Genomic DNA, 21,860 nt, shown 5'->3' on the forward strand with positions numbered 1-21,860 from the left:
AAGTTGCCCACCCTTGTCCTACAGGGATCTCCTCCATGCTATATTTATGCAAGAGAATGTCCTTAAAATCTTTCCTAAAGACCTGGAATATTACTTTGACCTGTCCCTTGTTAAATGTAGAACAATGAAATTCTTCCAATGCTAAAAATGCTACATACATTTCCTTGGACCCTATATTTTTGCTCCATGATTCAATGGAAAATTGTGCTCACAAACACACCTCTTTTGTGACCTCAACTCTCCTGTGAGCAGATCCAAACATAGGATACAAGTCATTATCTCCATTTGGTCTATGACCAATCTATCAACAGTAGTTGCAAAAAATCTGCAAAAATCTGTAGACATTTGAAGATAGTTAGGTATGTATATACAGAGGAACTTCATGTCTGATTAGCTGGGCTGTACCTTGAGTAATGAAGGGCAGGTTTCTAATACCAGGCAGCGTTAGTTACTGAACCAGAACTAAGACAATATTTTTAAAATTCTGAGGATTAAACCCTCTTATTTAAAATTTGCAGAATAAAATAATGTAGAACTTCCCTAAAACATTTTCCCTTTTTAAATAGAGAAATATACTGTGTATCAAAGTCCAACTCATTAACAAATGGTAGCTTACATTATATCAAAATAACTTCAGAACAAAATAGGCAGCTAAAAAGAACACTACACCATAGCCTTTAGAACACTGTATTTCAAAAGACAATGAATTAAAAAAGTACAAACATTGTAATGAGCAACATGATCAGTCATACATGATTCTATACAATTCCCAATATTTGTTTCAGTGCATTTAATAAGCATCTCAAACCTGGAAAAAGTAAAATAATGTTTAAGTACACTTCTTCTGATGTGCTGTAAGTACTTTTTATTCACAGTTTGCATAAAGAGAGCAATTTATTACAGATATTTTAACAGTATCTCATTTTAGCTTGGAATATAGAGAATGGATGATTGGGGAAAATCTAAAACAAATTATTATTATTCCAAATAGACTCCTTAATTACATGATTGCTATTGCTTCAGTTTAATTATACACTCTCTTTTTAAAGTTGAAAGCCTCATTCTAAGTTAGAGGGATTTTTAATTGCAAACTACAGGAAACTGGAGAGCAAATTCAGTTTGTCAATGGTTTCACAATGAAGTCCTGAACAAAAAATGGCTCCCAGCTTCATTTGTAAGCTACTTTAAAGGCACATGGCATGTTAAGATCTGCTATATTAAGATAAATTCAAGCAGAAAGGGGGTACATTATATTTTGGGCTTTTATTTTCTGGCAGGTTAAAAATAATTTTAAGCACAAAGGAGATTTTATATATATACACACACACACACCTTTATAAAAAGTTATGCATCAAATTGGCAATGTTTATTTACTCAAATAATATGACATATTAAATCAGGACAGTCCAAACATCTGTAAATGAATTGGGGAATGAGCGGAGAAGAGCACAAATCCATATTAAATTTAAATACTTTTTGCATGCTTGTGTCATGTCCTCTTAAATTGCAAGTTTATAGGCAGGATTTGTCCATTTTTATTTCTGTAAGATAACTGCTCTGTGTGTGTGTGTGAGAGAGAGAATGAGAATTATTTGGAATGCTAGATGTAGCTTTTTAACATCTAATAATGAGCAACCTGGAATAAAATATTATACTGAGGCTCTTAAAAGAAACAAGAACAGATGTAACATAATTGCTGAGGAACACTAAAAAAAGTTAGTGTTTTTATTTGGATTCTTTTAGTTCTTGATGCAAATGCTTATTGACACACTTTCCTTATTTTAAAGAGAAAAGAAGCAATTCTTTGGTTCTCCCATTGCTGAAACTTGGCAATATTCAGCAAAATAATAACATTCAGTATCTAAATGCCCATGTTTCAATCTACAACAGGAAGTGTGATTCATTTCACATGGTATTAACTGCACAAGAATTCAAAGATATTTATGAATAATGCTGATAAAAAGTATGCTGTAGGGCAATCTTCACCCATTACACAGAAACTGATGAACATACAAACCCCAGCTATATGAAAAACAGGAGATCAGAACAACTCCATGAAATGGTGAGAATGCTTCGCCCCTTCAAGCAGTCCTGAAGAGAAGAGTCTTAGCTTGTTGCAGAAAAAGCACAGAACTTTATTTTAAAAAGAGAGAAGGGATATTTTTGCACTAATGGCAAGTAGTGTGAGAGATACCTTCTAGACATCCCTCCTTGGGTTACACAGGTTCCATTGATTTTAATGAGAATGAAGCTCCACTAATGGAAAACGTTCCGAATATTCTACTCATATGTAATCTTTCCACCAACACTCCTTTCCCATTATCACTCATTAATCTTCTAATAAATATACTTTTTTTATTCTTTTTATTCTGGAAGAAATTCTGGTGTTTTGTTTCAGGGTGTTGTTGGGTGTTGTTATTTTTTAAAAAAGGCCTACAAAACAGCAAAACAAACTCTTAATTAATGGATTGATTACACATAAATCTGACACCAACATTATTGGAAAATGGTAAGGACCATAATGAAATGCAACATCCTTGATGGATTTGTATAATATACATGCAATATGCATAAATAATATTATTTCAAGCATTGCAGCATTGCTCTTATAATAAATAGGATAAAAATTAAAAGATTATTCCTAGAAAGATTAGTGGTATAGTCACATATATATTTGGAAGGCCTGCAGCTCAAAAGTAACTGTTTACAGTCTTCACTAGCAAACACTTATAAATTGGTTCCTCATTATAACCAATCAAAGAATTTTTTTTTGTTTAGAATCAATTGCTTATGTTTTACTCCATGTGTTATCTCATAAAGAAAATCTGGAGAAACCAAACACAAAAACTCTCAAGAACATGCAGAAGCCTTGAATGCTGCCCTATTCAAAAGCACATTAGTTTATAACTGATATTTACGTGGAAAATATTAAAACCTTAATTTTAATTACAGCTTGTTGAAAACACACTTACAGGGAGAAATATTTCTTCCTGGCTTCTAAACAAGCTACATATCTGTTTTCTACAGTTGAAATGTGTGGCTTCAGTTGAGAAAATGTGATCAAACAAGGCTTGAACACTGATTAGTTTCACGATGTAAACATTTTAAGTAGCAGCCACTGGGATTTATTTTCACCAAATGACACATACATCATTTGACCTCTTTTATTTCTTATGTCATCAGAAATACCTGATTTGAGGTCTTAAAAGTATCAAATTAGTATTTTCCAGTGTTACAAATTTTTGATCCAGTGCTTTATTCTGTTGTTTAATTAGTAGTCTTGAACAGGAGCTAGTTCTGGTACAAGGTTAACAGTTATATTTGTATACAATCCGCTGACAAGAACAGTTGGTGAATATAATAGATTATTCAACCCATCAATGTATTGACGCTCTCGGGAATATCTTAACAGTTTGTATCTGTGGGGGAAAGTATAGAGCATTGATAAATCAGGTTCAATTGGTTACAGAACAAGATACATTTCTAACCTCAAAAGGCACATAAATGATTATTCTGCAACAACTGTGAACATCTTTAACAAAAACCATTAGAGAAACACAAAAGTATATTTACAGCTTATACATTATACCAGCACAAGGACTTAACATTGCAATCCTAGATGTATCTAATCAGTAGAAAATCCCACTGAGTTCAGTTAAGGAAAGGGAAGTGGGGTACAGAACTGCATCCTAAGGCTGGGAATATGCCACCACAAAATGAGTCAATCTTAAGTGTTTGCAGAATCAAATGTAACCCCAAATCTGCCATTGTACTATTAGAGAAGCTACAACTTCACACCCCAGCATAGCTATGCCTCAACGCACCATTATAGTTTATTTTTTAATTACATTTTTATTAAGTGTTTCATTTAAATTACAAGCAGTATGTGAAATGCTCTTATGCACCTAAAAATTATAGCTGTTCACAAATAGCCTCTCAAAATTCTCCACCCTATTTGTGGGACCATTTCACCAAGAGGGAAAGAAATTCTCCAACAATTTCTCGGAGGTAGGTCTCACCCCTAGCATGGCTGTTGTGCGGCTTCTTTCTAAATAAGAGAGCTTCAGCTATTGGGCGGTATAAAAATGTAATAAATAAATAAATAAATAAATAAATATTTTAATTTTACATTTTAAAGGCTTCATACATTAAATAATGCTAAGTAGTTTTTGTTTTTCTTAAATGGCTCGCTTTGATAATATCCTGCAACAGAATGACCAATGTCTACATAGTAAGTCAGACTATTTTACAGATTGTGTACTAATCCACCCCCAAGATTCAAGCAATAGTTTCCAATATGACAGGCCCCAAGGGAGTTCTAAATAATGCTTACTCGTTTGGCAGAGCCTACAATACATGTGAAGCTTAAGAACAATATTAGAGCAATATTTTAATATTAGAGCCACAAATCCACTCAAGACTGTGTCTCCTTTCCCATAAAAAGAAAAAGCTTCTTGGAGGAGAAGCAGAGAAGGAGGAAATGTTACACTGCTCGTGCAGGTGGACCACTCACGTCAGCAGTTGTTTTGTTTTGGATGTTTTGCTGTTCAAGTGAAAACTTACTAATTCAAATCCAGAACAAAGCCATGGTTGACCATGAACATCAGTCAGTTCCAACTTAAAAACAACCACTCAGACAACTGTTCTACTTGCACAAGCAATGTAATGATGGTGTAGCAAAACGATGAGAGACTACCTCTTTAATGAAAAGAAATATCCTACACCTTGTGTGGTTCTGAGATTGCAATCCTCTTGCAAGTATATCAATTGCATGGATTTTTAAAACAAAACAAAACACACAAGGTGGGTGCTGCCATTATCAGAACCAATCAATTCAAACACTTGTTCAACCATTATTCTGACAATGTGTATAGAATTCAAGACACAGATTGGTTTTGGATTACATGCCATAGTTCAACATATATTATTTAACCCATGATGAGCTGCAGCACCCGTGGGTTCCAGGGTGCATTTACAATCCCTACTCAGGGGTTGTTGTGTCATGTGAACCCAGTGAGTGTGGGTTATTCGAGGGTTAAACAACACTCATGTAATCCTAAAAAAGGGAATGGATTAGGCAAAGGTTATTTACTCCTCACATAATCAATGCTCATTTGGTACGCAGGACAGTATAAACCCTGTGCAAGGGTTACATATGAAACTAGGCACCCACAAGTAACCCACATGTGCTGCAGCCTCACCACAGGTAGGATAATCCATGGTGGGCTGTCACATCATGTAGCCAGCTCCAGAGAGAGCGCTTCATCTGAAAACTGGGAATAACGGCATGGCCCAGAGGCCAAATATTAAGAAATATTTTGAATGTGAAAATCTTGCATATGAATAGATGCATCAGTTATGCCTTATTGCCAGGGGCACAATATATTAACAATGAGATCTTCTGTTAGGATTTTGATATTTAACCATTTTTCTTACCGTCCTAAGAACTGAACTTCTCCTCTGTGGTGATGAGGAATAGACTTATACTTCCCTAGCTCTCCTTCTGGTCTTGTTACATTGTAACCTACATTGTGAACCCTATAATTCAAATAATGAACATGTGAAAGAAGAAACCTTCAATTTAAAGTTTAATCCACATATAAACCCTATGGTTGCAGTCCTATAAAGCTACATGCACAAATTAGGAAAACCATGCACATGATGCAAGGTATCTTTGAAGATTTGGCCACAGCCACTTCCATGGCTGGACAGGCAAGATGCCTCATCTCTTCAGCTATGGAGGATGTGCAAGTTCCCTCCAGCATGGGCACTCAACTTTGTAGGATTGCAGCTGTATAGGATTGGGGTTTTATCAATATACCAGATGCATATAGTTATGTCTCAAGTTAGTTTGTTTTTTAAAAAAGCATTTTGCAGGGAGGATAAACGTTGGTTCATCTTTCCATCTGATGACAACAACATTCACTCTCAGACTACACTGGAATTCACATAAATATTTGTATCATATATCGAAGAAAGCAAAACAAAAACTCTGACAAGATTCTAAAAAGCTTCCTTTCATCACAGCAGTAGAGAAAAATGGGAAAACAATTAACTGGTCAGCAAGTATACTCAGAAGAATAAAGGAATTTCCCAACATGCTGGAACTGGTTACACTAGGTCAGGGGTGGGCAACTTTGGAGGCACTGGGGCCATTAATATCCCTAGACCTTCCCCCCCATGGGCTGCAGTTTGTGGGGCACCCCAAGCTAATAAAAAAAAACTTCAAGGAAAAAAAGAAGAAAATTTAGCACTACAGAGCCCATGGCACAAAGCACCAAAAAGAGTCAAATCTAGTTAATGTGCAAGCTAAATTTGGCCCTTTGGGCACTCTATAGTGCTATAGATCCCATTTTTCTCTAACATTTTAAAGCATTTTTTTTTCAGGATGCCCTGCAAATTTGGGAGGGCTGCATGTAGCCCCAGGCTGTATATTGTCCACCCTTGCATAAGAAGCACTTTTCAAAACAGGAGTAGGCAAGGATTTCTTTACATGTGTATAATCATTTATATACTACAGTTTAATAAAGGAAAAGTAATGTTTCTTCAAAATTTTCTAAAATACAAAATGGTCAATATCATTAACAGCACCATTTGCACTGCCTACTAGAACATTTTATATGCAGAGTGTTCAGAGATGCAAATGCTGTTAAAGTAAGAGGAATTAGCATTAGGCAGTTATCTTTAAGGATTGCTGGGTTCTAATACATTTGTCTTCAATAGACCCCTGCCCATCTAAGTAACCTTTTCAGACGACACGCAAAGCCACGGTGGTTATGCATTTTGAACTGAACATTATGGCTTAGAGTGTTGTGTGAACCATGACTTGGCATGTCATGTGAACCATTCCCAACCATGGTGGCTACATAACCACAGTTTAAACATGCTCACTAACCATTTAATGCAAAAGGCTTAGTGGCCTAACCACGGTTTAGCATGTTGTCTGAACTGGCCAAGAGCCAGGAATAGGAAACTTGCATGTCACTTCCATTTAGGAACAATTTCTACATATTCTTTGAACACTCACCTATTCCAGAGATCATCGTCTTCTCCACCCCATCCCCAGAAAGCATTTGGAAATCCATTGATTTTTTTGAATTGTTCAGCTGTTAATCCACTAACACCACCAAAGAATTCATTGTATGGAAGACTGAAAATGACAAACAGGCAAACTTCCTTCAGTACATTTAGGTTAGCATAACTATCACTTCCCGCAAGAGTTTCCACAACTAACTCAGCTGACTACACCATTTAAGATCAATGGTTTCAAAATGTTAACAGGCTATACAATAAATAGATGCCTAAAAGCCAAACATACTTTTGCAAGATGAAGTGTAGCTTTTGCTACAAACAAACCATTTCATATAGAAATATAATTGGAGAAAAGTGCTTACCATATGTTTGGATTTAAAAGGCTTAGAACTGTAAAAATAATGCTTTGGAAACATGCACTAGGATCCAAACAATGTCACAACTAATTCAATGTGCCCAAGAAGGTCTTTGAGTTGCATTTCCCAAACAGCTCCCATGCCACAAACTATTTTTGAAACTAAAGAGACTTTCAAAAGAAATTTGAGACATGGCATGGGAATCTACTGTTCATGGGTGGGGGAGCAAAAATCTCATTGGGCACATGCCTAAAGTTGGCTTTTTATTTTAAAAAATATGCATCCCTGCCAAAATATTTTAACAGTGGGTTTTTTTTCATAGATAAGAACAGTATATGGCTTCAAAAGGTAAAAGAAAACAAAGAAAAACGTGAAAACAAAGGGGTATGATTTAAAGAGGTAGAACAACAAGCATAAGCAAGTAGTAAGGGGAGACAATGACCTGGTTCCCATGACACAACAGCCTATCATGGGTTAATTTATCCCCAGGGGTTGTTGTGTCATTGCCTGGTGCCTCTGGGCACTATTTTTGAATAAGTCCCACAGGTGCCCAGCTTGCTGTGGATTGTCATATCGCGCAAACCCAGGCAGCAGGGGTTGTTTGAGGGTTAAACAAATAGCCCATTACTGAGGGCAGTAGGAATGCAAGACAACCATGGAGTAAATGAGTAGCTGAATGAGAAAGATTGGGAGCTTGAGAAGCTAAAAACCAAGCCTAAAGTAGTCATTGTAAGGTTAAACTTACGGTCATCAGGCAACAAAAATTGGAGACAACCAAGCTCGTTGAGAGAGGCATAGTGTGAAATTAGAGTATAGCAAATGTCATATGAGTGAACTTCTGCTTGCACAACAGGACTTCTCCATCCTCTTCCCCTCACTTCACACACTCATTTGCTCCCCAACTCTGTACCAGAAGTTGCCTCAACTTTTCAGAACAGATTTGGGAAGTGCAAGGGGAGAAGAAATATGCTCTGATAGCAGTATCCATTCTTCTGGAGGATGGACACTGTTTGATACAGTCCTGAGGGCCAACCTACATGTTCTACTAACTGCATCAGTATCCCTGACATTGCTATGGCAATGGTGATTCAGAGGAGTGTTTAAACTTTCCTCCCGCCCATTTCCTCCATTAAATTGTTATTCTTTCTTGTTTTTAAATCCCACCCACCCACCCCATGGCAGGGGAATTTGGGAGGAAGATGGATGGGTGGGGGAAGCTTTAACCTTTCTTTCCCAAGAAACCATGTCCCAATCCAGATTGGAAACTGACGAATTTACACAAAAGTAAAAAAAATAGCAGCATCTGCTTCACTGACATGATTAGTAGAATGTGGCCTGGTTCAGACAACACGCTAAACCATGCTGCTTAACCGCAAAATGGTTAAGGGAATACATTAAGGTTAATGCATTCCCTTAACCATCTTGTGGTTAAGCAGCATGGTTTAGCGTGCTGTCTGAACCAGGCCTGTTTGGCCCTCAATCTAGTAAGTATGTATTATTTATAAGGGTGCTCTGTTTGCCAAAGAATGCTTGGCATAGAATTTCCACCTATTTGCACAACTACATAACCAGCTATACCAATACAATAATATTAATAAAGGTTAACAAGGGAACTGCTTAGAAAGCCAAATTTTACAGAAATCGAACAGTCTTAGAAAAAGACTATAATGAATCTGTACATATATTTTCAGCCTTTAAATTTACAACCTAGTACTCAATTTTTATGATAAAAAAGAGATGTACCCCCAAAGCAGTGTACTACCCAGACAAAGCAGGTTCATTGCCCCATGTATACATACAATTATCTAATCTAATGTCAAGGATTAAAAGTTTTAGTTACATGGAATATGTATGCCTTTAAATTAGTAGTTTCATTCACACATTATTCCAAGGAATATCTCATAGTACCAATGAAGGGCTGATTTAAATGTTTATTTTCTAATATTATATACCTCCTAATTGCAAAACTTTGTCTAATTGTAAAAATATTAGACAATATTCAGAAATAACTTTCTACAAGTTAATGAACTGAATTTCTTACTTACATGTACATATATTTGTCCAGCTTTGTGGCAAAGTGACGCGGCATCTCACCACATCCATAATAATTTCGATCATTTTCAGGTAAGTGATCCACATCATGAAAAATTACACAGTCCCAATCATGATCCCTAATGGCTTCTTTGAAGCCAATGTTAAACAGCATTGCTCGGTTAAAAGGCTGTGTTCCAATCTTAAGAAAAAGGCAACAAGAGAATAAACTCGTGAATAGGAAGAACTAGCAGATAAAGATTAGAAACACACTAGCACAGTGTTAAAATGTTTTCCTGACAGGTATATAAATAGGGGAGGATCCATATTTTGTCAGACAGCACAGACCCACTGAAATCATTGGGACTTTACACATGGGTCACCTAAGTTGTATGGTTTTCAATGGGTCTACTCTGTATGACTAAAGACTTCTTCAGATGGGGTGGGGGAATTGCATTTCCTTCCCGACGATTTTCCTCATATTACTGTCCCACAATAAAGCAGCTTCCTCTTTCTTCACATGCTGAAGAGGAAGTAAACAAAGACCATGTGGCCCATTCAGTGAGCGTTTTTATTACACTGCTTTCCCTGCACACAGCAGGAAATGGCAGCACATTTCACTGAAGGGGGAAAAATGGATTTTCCAAGGTCTAAAGGGAAAATGACCAGAAGGAGCAGGAGGCACGTGGAAGGCAGAAGACATCGTGAAAAGGACCCGCAAAAAGAACCCACAAAAATCCATGAGTGCCCACTAACGAGCATGCTATAAAACACTCATCTGGTGATGCTCAAAGTCTAGATTCAACTAATAGTTTATTACATTCTTGCTGACAAAAGAGAAACAGAAATCTTCTTAAGATATCTGATGCAATCCACAAGTCCAGAATGACATAAGTATTAACAGTCTTCTAAACCAAAGGAATTAATTTTTATTATATCCAATTAAGGATTCAATACAAAGAAAGAGCCTTCTTAGGGATTTTTGTCCAGCACCACAAGAACAGTGGTTCTTGGAAACCATAATTTACAGTGATACACTACACACTAGTGAACTTTAATTATATGATACTACATCTGAATTTATGCTGAAACAAATATAAAGCCGCTCACCTGTTCAACAACATAAAAAGCAAATTCCAGCCTCTGTTTTTGTAACATCGGTATCAGGTGTCGGAAAAATATTGGAAGATGTTCATGGCGATTGCGAAAAGGGATGAGGATTGCAACCTTTAAAAACAGAAAGCCAACTGAAAACTATTATGCCAGCAGTACTGAATTACAAAAAATCCGCTCAAAATTTAAATTAACTGATTGGTTACTCTTTTATTGTACTATGTTACATTGTCCAGAAATGTCATGTATTGTGTTGATTGTTTTATTTTTGTATGCATGCTATATCTGAAGTTTCAGCTTGTTTTTAAAAAGAATCTCTCTCACTACCCATTTTTATATCAAAATAAGCAATGTAATAAGTAAAGAATTTGGACACTTATTTTTAATATTAAAACACCTCCAACTGACATCTGGATACAATTTTAAGTTATTACCTTTAAAAACCAAACAGATCATGACCAGCATACCTTAGGGAACACCTACTTCTGATCATATGATCTTCCTGGATTTTGAGATCCTCCTACTCTTGAGGAGTCTAGACATGCACTTTCTTGCCTAGTGGCACCCTTCTGGTGCCAGCACATTCTAGAGATAGGGAGATGCTCAGCCACCTCCTCAGATTTTATGGGGCATATACGGTCCAGGCTTCCTCAATGTTCACCAGTCCTGGAGGATCTGGTGTAGCTTCCCTAGAGTTACTAGGAGTACAGCATCAGGATGATGCACTGGGCTGTCAGACTCCATGGTCTCAGAATCATCATCCCAGCCTGAGTCAGGCATTGCACCAAGGAACCTGACAGATGGACTGGATGTGGGCAAAACAACTGAGACTCAATCGAGACAAAACGGAGGTCCTGCTGGTCAGCAGACATGCCAAGATAGGATTGGGAGTACAACTTGTTCTGGATGGGGTAGCACTTTCTCTAAAGGATCATGTACGCAGCTTAGGGGTGGATGGTCAGGTGGCGCAGTGACCAGGAGTGCCTTTCCCCAACTTCAATTGATGCACCAGGTGTGCCCCTTCCTAGGGAAGGTGCATCTGGCCACAGCAATCCATATCTTAATCAATTCATGCTTAGGTTATTGCAATGTGCTCTATGTGGGGCTGCCTTTGAAGAGTCTCTGGAAACTTCACCTAGTGCAAAACACAGCAGCCACACTTTGGTGTGCATTTTATAGACCACATAACAGCAGCCTTGAAACAGGTGCACTGGTTTTCAATTTGTTTCTGAGATCAATTCAAAGTACTGGTTATATCTATAAAGCCCTAAATTACTTGGGGGCCAAGCCTCCGCAAAATCTGAAGTCATCATCTGAGGCCCTGCTCCATGTCCCATAGAGATGAGATTGGTTGGTACTCATGACAGGGCTTTTGGTGTAGCAGCACTTCAGTTATGGAATATCCTGTGCAGTGAGGTTAGGTTAGCCTCCTCCTTAGAGTCCTTGAGATGGCTAGCAAAGACAATATTGTTCTGCTGAGCTTTTAATAATTAATCCTGCACTCTGTTTTTATCATTAATTCCCAATTTTAAAATATGTTTTAGGCTACTGTATTTTTGTCTTTGTATTTTTATTATACACCACCTCAAGCACTCATTGAGTAGAAGAGGCAATCCAAACATATTATAAATAAATAAATATCTAATTTGATCTAAAGTTAGAATTTTATTGCTGGCTGATTAATTGAAGAGAAGTACTGAGGTTGTTACTGAATTTTTAAAAAAGTTTTGTTGTTAATGTTGCTATTATCCTGTATCCATTATATGTATGACTTTGAAACTGTACTTAATTATGGGTCTCCTGTTTGGATGGAAAAGCAGAATACAAATGATGCATACATACATTCTAGTTATGTTCTATAATCTTTTGAAGATGTGTTCCAATATTACAAAGATAACCAGTTTTACACTTTGAGAAAATCATCTAACTTTATTAAATCACATGGCACATGGATTAAAATTTCAGAGAAGGATGATCACAATTTTTAAAATTAAGAAATTGCAAGCAGGTCAGCAGAAAACAAGTTCACCTCACCTTCCACCGTGGTTTGCAGTCTTTTGGCTTCCAATGACCACCTGGCTCAATGTCTAAATCTTTTGAAAACACCTCCTGAATTTCTTCCAAACTAATTTCACTCATATTGGCATTGATAAAGCCTCCTAGGTAGTGAGATGCATAAAAAATTAACTTTGATTCTGATTTTTTCACATAGTTAAAACTAATGGATATAAAATACATAAATACTCTTATTAGAGAGAAGCAATATTCTGCTGATAACTGATGCAGGGCTGAATCTAATCCTGCCTCTCTACTAGTGGAACAAAAACCACTGAAGGAATGGTTTTCTTTTCCCAGCTGTGTGACTCCCAAATCTGCTCTGGAAGGTTGGGAGATCTTCGGGAGCAGCTCTGGAAGATATGTGGGAGGTGCAGTGGTGAGGAGAGCAAGGGGAAGTCTGCCTGCATGATGCTGGATTCAAACCATTATCTTCCAACTGCTGCTTGCTGCAATACAGATTCAGAGAAGACACTGGCCCCGTTCAGAAGACACCTTAAACCACTGTGGGCTTTAACCACAGTGAAGGCTTTTTGCTTTATGCACCATGGTCAAAACCATGGTTTAAAGTGTCTTCTGAACACAGCCCAGCTTTCTGGCTTAACCACCGTAGTTAAAGCCATGGTTTAAGGTGTCTTCTGAATGGGGCCAATCTTCCACTTGTCAGATATAGAATTTCCAGTGTCTTATTTTTCTTTGGAAAAAAATTCCGTTTCATAAGTTCATTAGTAAAAATGAATGTATGCCAATTGTAAAAGCAATATTAGGCAAATCTGGCCATTTCAGAGTTGTAATTAATGTTTTTCAGGTGACATATGTAAGAAGATATACATCTGTCATTGAAATAGATGTCTCACTGTGAAATAGAACTAAGAAGTAGTGCCCCAACAATCATAGTGGAAGAGAGATGTACTCATTGAAATAGATGTGTGGTTATCGGTATATCATGCACAGTTCACCGAGTTGCTAAAATTAAATAGTGTGTCAACAGTTTTCAGTACCTTTGTTTTTTTTCTTAAATTTAAACAATGTAAGGGAAGTACATGCTATTATTGTTAATTTTTTACAAGTATCGCAATACATTTTTCTACATAATAAAACATTTAAATCACATTAAGTGTGCTTTAATGTTCCCCCACAAACATTTTAGGTCAAATACTTGTGTACTTCTTCTTTTTTTAGCTTTGTTGCTTACTTTATCCAAGTAAAATAAAAATACTAAATTAGATCTCTCTACACATCATACTATTTTCTGACCCAAACTGAACATTTTCTGATGTGAATGACCCTATGCAAATTAACACAGCCTCACTCCCTCTTTGCTGTCCTTTTGCCAGTAGCTTTATTCAAGAAGACCTTTTGACTGTAAGTGGGTCTGGTGGGTTGTGCTGTTTTCAATTCCCCCCCACCTGTAATTGTTTTGTTTTTATTGTATTTTAATTCTAGTTATATAAGTCATTATCACTGTTCATAAAGGAACTAATTTTAATAAGTGCAATAAGTCCTTTACTGAAGAACACTTTTATGTTAAAGTGAAGATAAACTTACTCATGTAAGGCAACTTTTCTGGACAAGGTTGGCAAGGAGAATAAGTGAAATTTTCTGGAAGATACATCACAGTTTGAGCAAGGTTATCACTTGTATTGTTGCTTTCTGGGTAATCTTAATGGGGGGAAAAACAAGAAGAAACCTTCAGCTATTCGACAATGTTTGCTAGGCAGTATTCCCAAATAATTCTAACATAACTGCATAAGATTTTCATGTACATCAACTCCTGCACATTACTTACCTGCTGCTGATCTTAAAATAATTTGTTGGGATAACATTACTACTTTAAAACTGAAAATGTTATGTTCTTACCTGTGCCATTTAATGTAGCATTTTTGTTAGTGTACAACCTGATCATATGTCCTATTGTTTTTACATTTTCTTTCAGCATTATACCTCGTGCTTGTACCATAAATAAATACGTGTTTGCTGTTGAAGAAAAAAAATCAAAATTAGTTTCCATTTCAAATGTAAAATTGAATATTTTAACTGTAATAAGAATGAATAATTTTAAGATGAACCATTACAGTTAAATCAAATTAAAGTACTGATAAAAATACAAAGTTGTGAGGTTCTCAAGAATAGTTTAGATGTGAAATTTACAACGATCAGTTTACAGTATAGAGCACCAGGCTTTTTCCTCAGTGCCCACGTTCAGACGTCACAATAATTCATGATGGATTAATAAGCTATGCACAGTAGCTTATTTTTGAAATAGCCCACAATCTCCTGCCACACAAATGGGCTAATAAGCTACTGCATATAATTTGACTAAACCCCCACACCACCCCCTGTCCTGCTGTAGTTCTCCCTCTTGAGCAAGAGTGCGGTTTCACCACTAAAGTACTGGATGTTTGCAGTCAGGAAGCACCTGATCCAACATCAAAACCCCGCAAACTACTCACCAAGGAGTGAAAATCCCAAGTGCACCAAAAAGGAGGTGATGGCTATAAAACCTTGGGGCTTTGTAGGATGGGGACAACACTTCACACACAGCCTCTACTAATTGGGAAGCACCTGATCCAACAATGGAACCTTGTGCAATTACAGCTAGAGGAGAAAAAATCCTGGGTGTACCAAAAAGGGGTGGCACTAATAAACCTTTGGAAGTTTGCAGGATTGGGACTATACTTCATAGGGTAGAGGCATCCAATCCACCTTCAAAATCCTGTGCAATTTCACTTGGGGGAAAGAATCCCAGGTGCAACAAATAGGGCACAAATAAATCTTTGGAAAATAAGCAAAGATAAAGAAAATGGCCAAAAAAATGTGCATTTCCCCCATAGCATAAAGTGCACAATTGCACAGGTACAGATTCACATAAATGCAGATTTGTGCAATTATGAATTTGTGCAAATTCGCATCCACAGGAAGTCGAATCTGTGCAATTGTGCAGTTTAGGCTATGGTGGGCAATGAACATATTTGGCTATTTTCATTAGTTTGCTTATTTTCCATAGGGCAAGAGTTCAGCACAAGTAAATATTAGGATCCTTACACAAAGGTTGATTTATTTTCCTAGTAAATGCTGAAAACCACCAAATTTGCTATTTTATTAAAATCCTTATATATCCTTGCCATTTTTATTCCCCTTTTTTGAGGAATGTTCATATAAAATCTATTTACAAATTTGCCACTTAGTTGTACCAAGAAGCATACGAAGCAAAACATTCTTGTTAAAGGCAGTTGTTCCAGAGTTTGATACAGTTCTCAAATACTAGAGGCTTACTAGCACTATGATGTCACCATGATGTCACAGCTGAGGTAATAATGACCATGCTCAGCAACCTCCTTTGGCAGAAAATAGTCATCTGAGGAAGATGGGAGCCCAAGTAATTCTGAACACAAAGAGAGGACTGCAAAGCAGCTCCAGCTCATATAAGAAGTTCTCTTCAGGTCAGCATCAACGCCCCCTCTGATTCTTCTCTCCCACCCCCTCTACTTGTCTATCCTAAGCCTCCTTCTCCTTTCAGTGATCTATACCAAGAGAATTTCTCTTTCTTCCTCCCACCTCCATCATCTAAGTCAAGTCTCATTAATTGCTTCTTTGTTCTGTTATATATTTTAAACCTTTCCCTCACACACACCTATTACCTTCCTGGGGCCTGCTTTCTATTCCTGCCCTGGCTTAAATTCAGCATCCTGCAAGCAGATTTCCCCTTGCTTGCCTCCTCCCTAGAGTCCTTCCAAACCTTCTCCAGAGGTGAGGGGACTGTTCAGAGCAGAACCAGAAAGCACGCAGTGGAGAAGGCAAAACAGCTCCACCAGTGATTTCTATTTTACTGGTGGATGGTAGGCATAGAACATAACCCCTCCACTTTCAACTGTCCAACTACTGTCACATACTTTCAGCTCCTTTTATGTGAAAATGGACTGTGCACATTGGTACGAGAATGAGAGAAAATAGGGTGAGGTGAGTGCTGTGTGTGTTTCTGAATCAGGTAAGCAATGTGGAGTAAGTGAACAGGTTCAGATGCAACATGCCTAAACCGTAACTGAGTCCTATGTGAATTAGGCTGGGCAAGCCTCAGGCTCACACATCAACTTCCAGTTTAAACTAACCATGGTTTGATGTTACATTCAACATTGACAAACTGTGGTTAGATGAATGCTCACACTATACTTTTCAATCTTGACTTTTTCAATAAACCATAGTTTAAACTAACTGCAGTTCTATGTTTAGGGAGTTTTTACATGAGACATATATCATGTGCTTGTGATTGTTCACTAACGGATGTTCACAGGTTCTTTGCATGACATCATGAGCCTCTCTTGTTTTTTAGGTTTATTCCACCATTTTTTAAATTTCTGAAAATGCAGTAACATTTAAAACCCACCAAAAATCACCATCAAAGAGATGGTGTAATTCAAGAATCACACAATATTTTAATTTTTTTGCAGCGCCATCTACTGGCTGTATAAATGAAACATATGGTACATGCCGACAAAGGGACTAAGAAAAACAAGAGGTGAATGTATGTATTGTGCCCATTATAAACCCCCAAAGGCTCCAGAAGATGAAGCCCTGGTAAGGCTGTGGGATTTTTCCTTAATGTGGAGAAGGCCCAAGTCATTAATGACAAACTGCACTTATTTTAAAACATGAAGTAAATGCTTCCAACCTTCTCCTTGTGGCGACAACAGAGGTAGAGAGAGGAGAGGAAGTACATGAGCTCAAGGTTCATCCAGGCTTGTTTACATAAAACTAAACACTAAACTTCAGTGTTATGTCCAAACCCAGTCAGTGCATATATGGGAAAAGAGAACGGGAGAATTGGATTCATTACCGAACAATGGAAGGCCTATCTGAAATATTCATATATTTCCACTTGCCTAATCTAAGACAATGTTACATATGATCATCAGACTCTTAGAAAAATATTGCTACTAGCTTAAATAAAACTGCAATACTAATTGCACTTATTTGCAGCAAGAACTGAGATCAATGTGACAGTCAAATTCTGCTGTAATATCTATTCTGCCCTTATTCTGCTCAGATAGTGGTTGAAACAAGTGCTGGGTAAAAATTTAGAGTGCTGGTTTTGGCCTTAAAAGACATAATTGTTTGGGACCAGATTATCTGAAGGATTATTTGCACTCATATGTGCCTAGCTAAGGTAGGATAACCATATGAAAAGGAGTCCCTGTTGTGATGAAGAGGGAATTTCACCAGGTGCTGTATGCATACAAATGACACTTGTTGAAATTCCCTTTTGTATATAATGTTAAAGATACAGGAGCCCTATTCTCCTTTCCATTTGGTCACCCTAAACTAAGCATTGAGATCAGTATGTGGGGCCTTTTCTCTGGCCTGCTGAGAACTTTTATAGCAGCAGTTACCAGGGCCTTTTCAGTGGTAGACCCACACCTCTGAAATTCCCTCCCCAGGGAATAAGTATGGCTTTGAAACTCCTGGTTTTTAAAACTCTGAATATTTTTATTCCCATCTGTTCAATCAATTAATGAGTTATACTTGAAGAATTTTAGCTGCTGATTTTAAATTAATGTTTTTAAATTAATGGTTTAATTGTAATTTTTATTATTGTTATGCATTTCCAAATTTTATGTAAGCTGCCTGGTGAGGGCAGTATGCCATAAAAGATAGGTTAGAAATTTTGGAATAAATAAATAGGCTATATTGAATAGTTTTCCTCATTGTATTAGACCAATCTCAAAAGAGCTAAAAACACATTCTCATTCCTGTGAATGTTCCAGTACACTGGGCAAACTTTTTCCTTTGGTGTGGCACCCAGAGATGTTACTAGAAACAGGCACATTTGTGTTTGCATCAAGGAAAACAAAAATGAGTTCTAGAGAGGGATAGTGACCATACTTCAAAGAGAAAAAATGTTGATTGATATGGTAAAGTGTAGCCACATTATTTTGGCAGGAAGAATTTGTTTCTAAACAACTATAGAACACTTCTGTGGAAAAACTTAAAAGCATTCACCAGTTAAATGAATGCATTTTAAAGCTGTCCAAATCAATGTTGGGGTGAGCTGTTCTAGTCAAAAATTATGTCACAGGTATTGTATTACACACTAACTTACAGAGTCATTTCACACATTCAAGTACCACCCCGCCCCGAAAAGTGGGTGTGATGTTGTCAGCAGCAACAATTTCCAATTGAAGTGCTGTTAAAACTGGTGTTTCCTCTTCCTTGAAGCCCCACTCCTACAGTAACGTTATAGACCAGTGTGCGTTTCTCACACCACAAGGTTATAACAATCCATGTTATAACCTACATATGCCTTCTGTATTTGGCTTACTCCTGGGCAAGCAGAGGTGTGGGGGGGGAGAGAGAGAGAGACAGATTATTATTATTATTATTATTATTATTATTATTATTATTATTATTATTATTATGCTTTGGCATATTGCAATGAAACGATGGCAATTTATGGGTTTATTTATTAACTTGTGATTTATTTATATAGCTAAATATAATAAAAATCTCTTCTTATGTAAGCCACCTTGGGTTCCTTGCAAGAGGAATAAAGGTGGGATATAAATGCAATAATAAATAAATATTTGTCACTTAATAGCTGCAACACCCGGTGATGACTTCCATGTATGAAAACAGCCACCACCACAAGGATCATATGCTACTCAGACTTTCATATCAACTCCCATAATTTTAAACTCAGTGTTTTCCAGTGGAGTACACAGATGCAGCTATAAATCATCGCATGAGGAGAAATCCATGACAACGTCTGCAAGGATGTATGAATCAGCCTCTAATGAATGTAGGGCTTGGGGTAAGTTTAGAGTAACATGTCTTTTAATCCCACCCACCGACCTTGAAAAAAGCGAAGAACCCCTTCTTACCTATTCCAGGAGCCACATATATGAAATAGAGGCAGGAGGAGGAGAAGGAAAAGAAGAAGATGAAGACGAAAATGGAGCGATTGGAGACTCGCAGCGCCTTCTTGAAGAGAGACATCCTCCTCTTCCCGGGCAGGGGCAACCCCTCCCTAACCCCAGTTGCTACTAGCGGCGGCGGGCGCTTCCCAGCCAGGAGGTGGCAAAAGCCGCCCACGGACTCGTTACTAAACCAAACCAGCTGTTAAGACAGCCGGAGCAGGCAAGGAAGGGGCCTCAGGACAGCAGGAAGCCTGAGCAGCAGGGATGGACGCGTAGACATGATCAGGGTGGCGAGGCCACCACAGGAGGGGACGGGAGGGGTGGGGTGGGGAATATCCCACGCAATACGGCACAACAAGGGAACGGGGAAGGCTTTGCGTTCAGATACTGGGGAGCAGGGCGGCTGTCGGCGGAGGGCTGAGCGGAAAGGGAAGAGCGCGCGGCGACGAGCGGGCAGAGAGGAGAGCCATGCTTCGCGACGCAGGTGAGAGTAGAGGGCCTGGACGGACTACGGACGGAGTTCGGGGTTTCAACGGAGCCCCGCCTCTCTCTGGCTCGAATTTGGTCCTCCAGAGGCGGCGGCGCTGCTCAGGGCCGAAGCGTGGGGTGGGGTCTAGCAGTGCCTGTTGAGGTGAGGCAGCTGCTGCCGATTGGCTCTGGGTCTCCTCCGTCCACCGGAGACCATCTCAGCCGCCCCTGCCGCCGCCGCCGCTGCCACCACCCTCATCCTCCTGGTGGCTGATAGCGTCAGCGGCGGCCGTAGCGACATCCCCACGGCACGCCGGCTCCTGCTCTTTCCACTCCCCAGGCCCTCCCTCGCGCCCACTTCTCGCAGGAGCCGGGTAGGCTCCAGTACTGCGGTGGCTGGGAAGTGGGGCGTGCGCGCGCGAGAGAGAGGGAGCTTCCCGGCATGACCGTGGACTGCAGAACTCCGCGCCGGGAAAGTACGCGCGGGCGCGCCGCTAACACAGGCTTTGGCTGCAAGTAGGCGCGCGAGCGGGTCGGTACTTCAAGAGACGAAGCGCGCGCCGGCCCGCGGGTTCTGGCGAACCAATGAGGTGCCGGCAAGAGAGAAATGCTGCTGTCTGCTGCATCTCTGGGATTTTCGCGGGGAAATCGAGGTGTGTAGGTCCTCTGCAGATGATGATTATATTTATATCCCTCCTTTTTCCTCTTGTAAGGAACCAAAGGCAGCTCAGATCGTACTTCTTTTCCCCGCCGCCCTGAGATCCCAGTGTTATGGAGCGGGATACAAATGTTCAAAGAAATAAATTTTATCCTCAACAATCCTGTGAGGTAGGTTCTCCTGAGAGTCAGTGAGTAGCCCAAACTCGTCCAGTGACCATTTGAAAAGGAGGGCAGGGATTCTGTGACTTTAACAGTTGTATAGAAAAGGGAATTTCAGCAGGGGTCATTTGTATGCATGCAGCACCTGGTAAAATCCCCTCTTCATCACAACAGTTAAAGATGCAGGAGCCCTGCCCTCTTGACCATACGACTGTCCTCCTTTTCATATGGTCACCCTATCCAGTGAGCTGGGACCAGAATCCACATCTCCCAAGGCCCAGTCCAACACTCTAACCACTAGACTTGCTCTCCTTGGTCCAATTAGTTTGGATGAAAACGCCCGGCAGTGGAATTGGCCAGGGAGATCAATGGTTTTAACATGGGGCTGTCTAAATGCTCAGAAAGCCTTGGGGTGGGTGCGCAGTGCCATGGTGTCAATGGTGCTACGATCATGCACCCATCCCAGGGCTTTCCGCCAAAGCTGTGGCGAAAAAAAGTCGGGGACTTATCCCGACTTTTTTTCTCCAGAGCAAGGCAAGCATCAAGACAACCTGGCAAGCATCACTCTGGAGTCGCAGCAGAGGTGTGGCCAGGTGGCACCTAGTGGAAGGCCATAGCCCCCACCCACCAGTCAGCCCATCCTCCACTCCGGTTTTCTTTCTGCCTGAATGGGAGCAGTGGCAGAGACTCCTGAGGCAGGCAGCCAGCTAAGCTTTCAGGCCTTAAACACAATTTTATTCTATTTTTTAAAATGTATATATCAATCAGTTGCTGCCTGGGGTGGAGAACTTGGCCAATGAGGGCACAGGAGTGCGCCATGTGCCTCCCAAAGTCAGTGCCTGATTGGTTCAGATTACAGCACTCAAAATGAAAGTTAAAAAAAAATCTTATAAAATGGGGCACTGTGGGGCCTGCAGGGTCAGCCATGGTACTTCCTTTCACCCAGAGAGGGCGAGGAGACAGCTGCGCCAAGTTCAGGGACAGGGAAGGGCTCTTCTGACCCTCTGGGCCCCCGGCAGCTGCCCGCCCATGCTGACCCTGCAAGTCTGGCCAATCTCCTTGATAGGTTATTGCT

At 39.3% G+C, this 21,860-nt stretch overlaps 1 protein-coding gene across 1 annotated transcript; it reads right to left on the minus strand.

Annotated features, from left to right (window-relative positions):
• Positions 1–629: 629 nt before the first annotated feature.
• B4GALT6 (beta-1,4-galactosyltransferase 6) lies at positions 630–20,177 on the minus strand. The gene is made up of 9 exons (XM_063130678.1): positions 19,463–20,177; positions 14,448–14,564; positions 14,136–14,249; positions 12,567–12,691; positions 10,530–10,646; positions 9,434–9,621; positions 7,028–7,150; positions 5,437–5,538; positions 630–3,419 (listed from the first exon to the last, which is right to left on the minus strand). The coding sequence occupies exons 1-9, from the start codon at positions 19,575–19,577 to the stop codon at positions 3,272–3,274; spliced, it is 1,149 nt and encodes a 382-aa protein (XP_062986748.1). The 5' UTR covers positions 19,578–20,177; the 3' UTR covers positions 630–3,271.
• Between the last annotated feature and the right edge of the window lie 1,683 nt (positions 20,178–21,860).

Source organism: Elgaria multicarinata, chromosome 7, assembly GCF_023053635.1.
Source record: "Elgaria multicarinata webbii isolate HBS135686 ecotype San Diego chromosome 7, rElgMul1.1.pri, whole genome shotgun sequence".
NCBI lineage: Eukaryota > Metazoa > Chordata > Lepidosauria > Squamata > Anguidae > Elgaria > Elgaria multicarinata.

Excerpts from the sequence above, each read along its gene's own strand:
- B4GALT6 (XM_063130678.1), bottom strand. The coding sequence starts at position 19,577 with ATGTCTCTCTTCAAGAAGGCGCTGCGAGTCTCCAATCGCTCCATTTTC. Across the intron at positions 9,622-10,529 it reads CTTTTTATGTTGTTGAACAG|ATTGGAACACAGCCTTTTAA; the intron begins GTGAGCGGCTTT and ends CTTTTTCTTAAG. Across the intron at positions 5,539-7,027 it reads GACGATGATCTCTGGAATAG|GGTTCACAATGTAGGTTACA; the intron begins GTGAGTGTTCAA and ends TTTGAATTATAG.